The sequence below is a fragment of the Frankliniella occidentalis genome, unplaced genomic scaffold (genome assembly GCF_000697945.3).
Source record: "Frankliniella occidentalis isolate FOCC.00 unplaced genomic scaffold, Focc_3.1 Scaffold67, whole genome shotgun sequence".
Classification (NCBI taxonomy): domain Eukaryota; kingdom Metazoa; phylum Arthropoda; class Insecta; order Thysanoptera; family Thripidae; genus Frankliniella; species Frankliniella occidentalis.
In genome coordinates this window covers 1287515-1291117 of record NW_026267197.1, presented here as the reverse complement: position 1 = coordinate 1291117, position 3603 = coordinate 1287515, and the positions used below count along the sequence as shown (strand labels likewise).

The following is a 3603-nucleotide window of genomic DNA, read 5'->3' as shown; positions in this document are numbered from 1 at the left end:
AAAAGCCGTACGCCTGCACAGTCTGCCCCAAGATGCATACTTCAGGCCACGATCTTAAAATTCACATTCGCACACACACAGGGGAAAAGCCGTACAATTGCACAGTCTGCCCCAAGATGTTTACTTCAGGCCAAGGTCTTAGACGTCACTTTCGCACACACACAGGGGAAAAGCCGCACAATTGCACAGTCTGCCCCAAGATGTTCACTTCAGGCCAAGATCTTAAAATTCACTTTCGCACACACACAGAGGAAAAGCCGTACAACTGCGTGCTCTGCCAGAAGACATTTTCTACAGGTCATCTGCTTAAAAGGCACCTCCGCGTACACACAGGTGCCAAGCTGCACGAGTGCGCAGTGTGCCAGAAGAAATTTGCTCAAGGAAATTATCTGAAAATTCACCTTCGCATACACACAGGGGAAAAGCCGTACGCCTGCATTGTCTGCCCCAAGATGTATACTTCAGGACAAGATCTTAAAATTCACCTTCGCACGCACACAGGGGAAAAGCCGTTCAACTGCACAGTCTGCCCCAAGACGTTTACTTCAGGCCGAAATCTTAGAAGACACCTTTGCACACACGTAGGTGAAAAGCCGCACGAGTCTGCCTAAAGAGTTTGCTAAATTTAAGCAATCACCTCTCTACCCAATCAAGACATAAGCCTCACAAGTGATCAATCTATACGAAGAAATTTACTGCTGGTCAAAATATTAAAAGCCACCCTCGAACGCACTCAGGTGAAAATTTCTAGACTGATAAACCTATTGTGCAACCGATAGAAATTTGCAAGCGTACCACTCGGTACCACTCCAAGTTGGGGTGTATAATTAGTTTGCAAGACAACAGTTTACCTTATCTTAAACTCATCTTCGTGCTTAAACCAGCGTAGGACCGCACTGTAATATTTTTTGTCGCGATGACGTCAATATCATAGCTAATTTTTAATTACAAGGGTGTCGTCGTGGGGTTTTTCGTCACATGATTAGGGTTTTCTTATCATGTGACGAAGAAAAAAACATGACGACACCCCTGTACTAAAAATTAGCCATGGTATTTTCGTCATCGTGACAAAGAAATTTTACAGCGCGGGTTCACCCTCGCACGCTCCGAATGAAGTGTTCTGTTCAACTGTTACGTACCATTTCGCCGAGTTTTCCAAAATAAATAAGCAACATGATTACAATTTTTGCTTTATTATCAAAACGAGGGTTCTCCAACTCGTCTAGACTCCGGACAGCCTGTCGCTGGAAGGTCCGATGCACGTAAGTGCTGTTGTTATCTGAGACAACCCCCATCACTTCGCGGCAGGTGGGAGTGGTACATTCGAAATGCTCCTGTTTAAAACCCTCTTTTTAAAAATGACACTTCGCCGTCAGGGGCAACTCATTTTGGACGGCCCTGTAATGAACTGGCACTGGCGACCGCGTTGCCTGCGAGTTATGCACCCCGCCCGACACTCGCGAGCAGCGGGCTGGCCTACGCGCGCTCTGCAGGCGCCGAGAAGAAGAGACCACGGGAGACCATCGCCGGCCTAGAGGTCTCTGGCCAGGCAGGTGAGGAGGAGGTGGTGGTGGTGAGGGAGCTCCTGGGAGGGGACAGACCGGTCGCGCGGGCTTGCCTGCCAAGAGAAATGTGTATTTTGCAATTTTCTCTGCTCGGAGCACACGATACAGAGGGTGCGCTGCGTTGCTGGCGCGCCCTGGCGCCGCTCTGCCGGCGAGTATTTCACAATTCCAGCGGCGTATCGTGATCGGTGGCTTTGATAAACGCGGGGAGCAGTGTTGGGGGGGGGGGGGGGGACTCATGATGAAAGTGTGTACCTCATATTGGGCGGGGCGGGGGCGCTGTCGCCTCCACTGCACTCGCTATCTCGCTGATGAGGGCTGGCGGTGCCACCGCAGCGCACCGAGGCGCACCGTACCGTATGCAAAGACGAGTTTCATACTTTATATTTTTTTTTCCTTAACCTTGCGTTGCATTTTAATTTTCCTTTTTTTTCATGGATTACTGAGCTACATTGACGGATTGTTTCGGACAATGTAAAAAGTATCTTCGCAAAATTACAACACTCTGGAAACCCAAGTGTGTACTTGAACACACAATATTCTGCATACCTACATGTATGCAGAATATTCTGTGTACTTGGCAAGTACACAGAATATTGTGTGTACTTGGTCAAGTACACAGAATATTGTGTGTACTTGGTCAAGTACACAGAATATTGTGTGTACTTGGTCAAGTACACACTAAAACCTCCATACATTTATGCAGGAGACTTGGTGTGTACTTGACCAAGTACACACAATATTCTGTGTACTTGACCAAGTACACACAATATTCTGTGTACTTTCCAAGAACACACAATATTCTGTGTACTTGCCAAGTACACAGAATATTCTGCATACATGTAGGTATGCAGAATATTGTGTGTTCAAGTACACACTTGGGTTTCCAGAGCACATTTTGAATTTACGATTTACAAAATGTTTTCAATTTACGACAGCCCATTGTGGAAAATTTTCCTGTAACCCCTTACGAGTGTTTCAGGCGTCGTTGGCGTTGTTGGCCTCCCGCCCGTTCCCGCATGACGCGGAGATTCCCGAGAAGTTTTCAAACCGAGCAGGACATAAGACCCAAAAGATGAAGGATACGAAAAAATTTGGGGGCGTTTGGCGTTTTGCGCGTCGACGGTGGTCAAATATTTGTGGCAGCCGGAGGGAGGAGGCTGTTCGGCCCCCGCGGCACGGCCGACGCGCCGGAAATTAATTTTTTGAGCCTCCTGATAACTTCGGGGAGCGCAGTAATAAGATGGGAGGTGGTTTTATTTGTTGCTTCGTTCTGGAAACGTTTGGCGCGTTCCGGGTCGGGCCGGGCGACGATGACTATGGCGGCGGGCCCGCGACGGTCGACAAACGCGGCGCGTGGAGGTGACGGCCGGTTACGGGCCGATGTCGCTGCCGCTGGCAGTTCCATCCCCTCCTCCTCGGCCATGAATCTCCATGACAAGCTGGCCCGGGCTCCCTTATGGAGAGAGAAGATTTGGCAACTTGTTTGGTTCGCAGCGCTGCTGCTGCTGCTGCTGCTGCTGCTGCTGCTGCTGCTGCTGCTGCTGCTGCTGCAGGTGATCGAACCCGCCCGCCGCGTCGCTCCGTCTGGAGGACTTCTAGGGAGAGACTTGCAGGCATTAGGGTGACAGGTGCGGCATTACCTGGGGGATTTTGATTTCACAGGAGAGCGGGCCGGGCAGACATGTGCGCGTGACCGGACTAGGCGCCGGGGAAGGCAGATAAGGTCTCGTCTGGCATTCGTCGGCGGAGACTGGAAGAGGAGGAAAAAAAAAGTTGTTTCGACCCCTCGTCTTGCCCCCCCTCCCTCCAGCAGTGCCGCTATTAGACGACCCTGATGAGAAGGGCGTGAGGGATAGGCCCTGACTCAGCTAGAAAGAGAGAGAGAGAGGGAGAATTAGGGAGGGGGTGGGGTGGTCCACGACAAGCCGAGGGAAGTTAGACGCGCGAGGGTCTGGGGGGCTGCAGGCGGGCGCGGGTGCGAGAGAGAGAGAGAGGAGCTCGGTGGGTGTTATCCCCCCTCACAAAGTTAAGAGAA

At 50.8% G+C, this 3603-nt stretch overlaps 1 protein-coding gene across 1 annotated transcript; it reads left to right on the top strand.

The window, feature by feature from the left end:
• Positions 1-6: 6 nt before the first annotated feature.
• On the top strand, positions 7-1156 carry LOC113207455 (zinc finger protein 345-like). Its single transcript, XM_026424034.2, has one exon. It carries the CDS (start codon positions 33-35, stop codon positions 609-611), a length of 579 nt encoding a protein of 192 aa, XP_026279819.2. The 5' UTR covers positions 7-32; the 3' UTR covers positions 612-1156.
• Positions 1157-3603: the final 2447 nt, after the last annotated feature.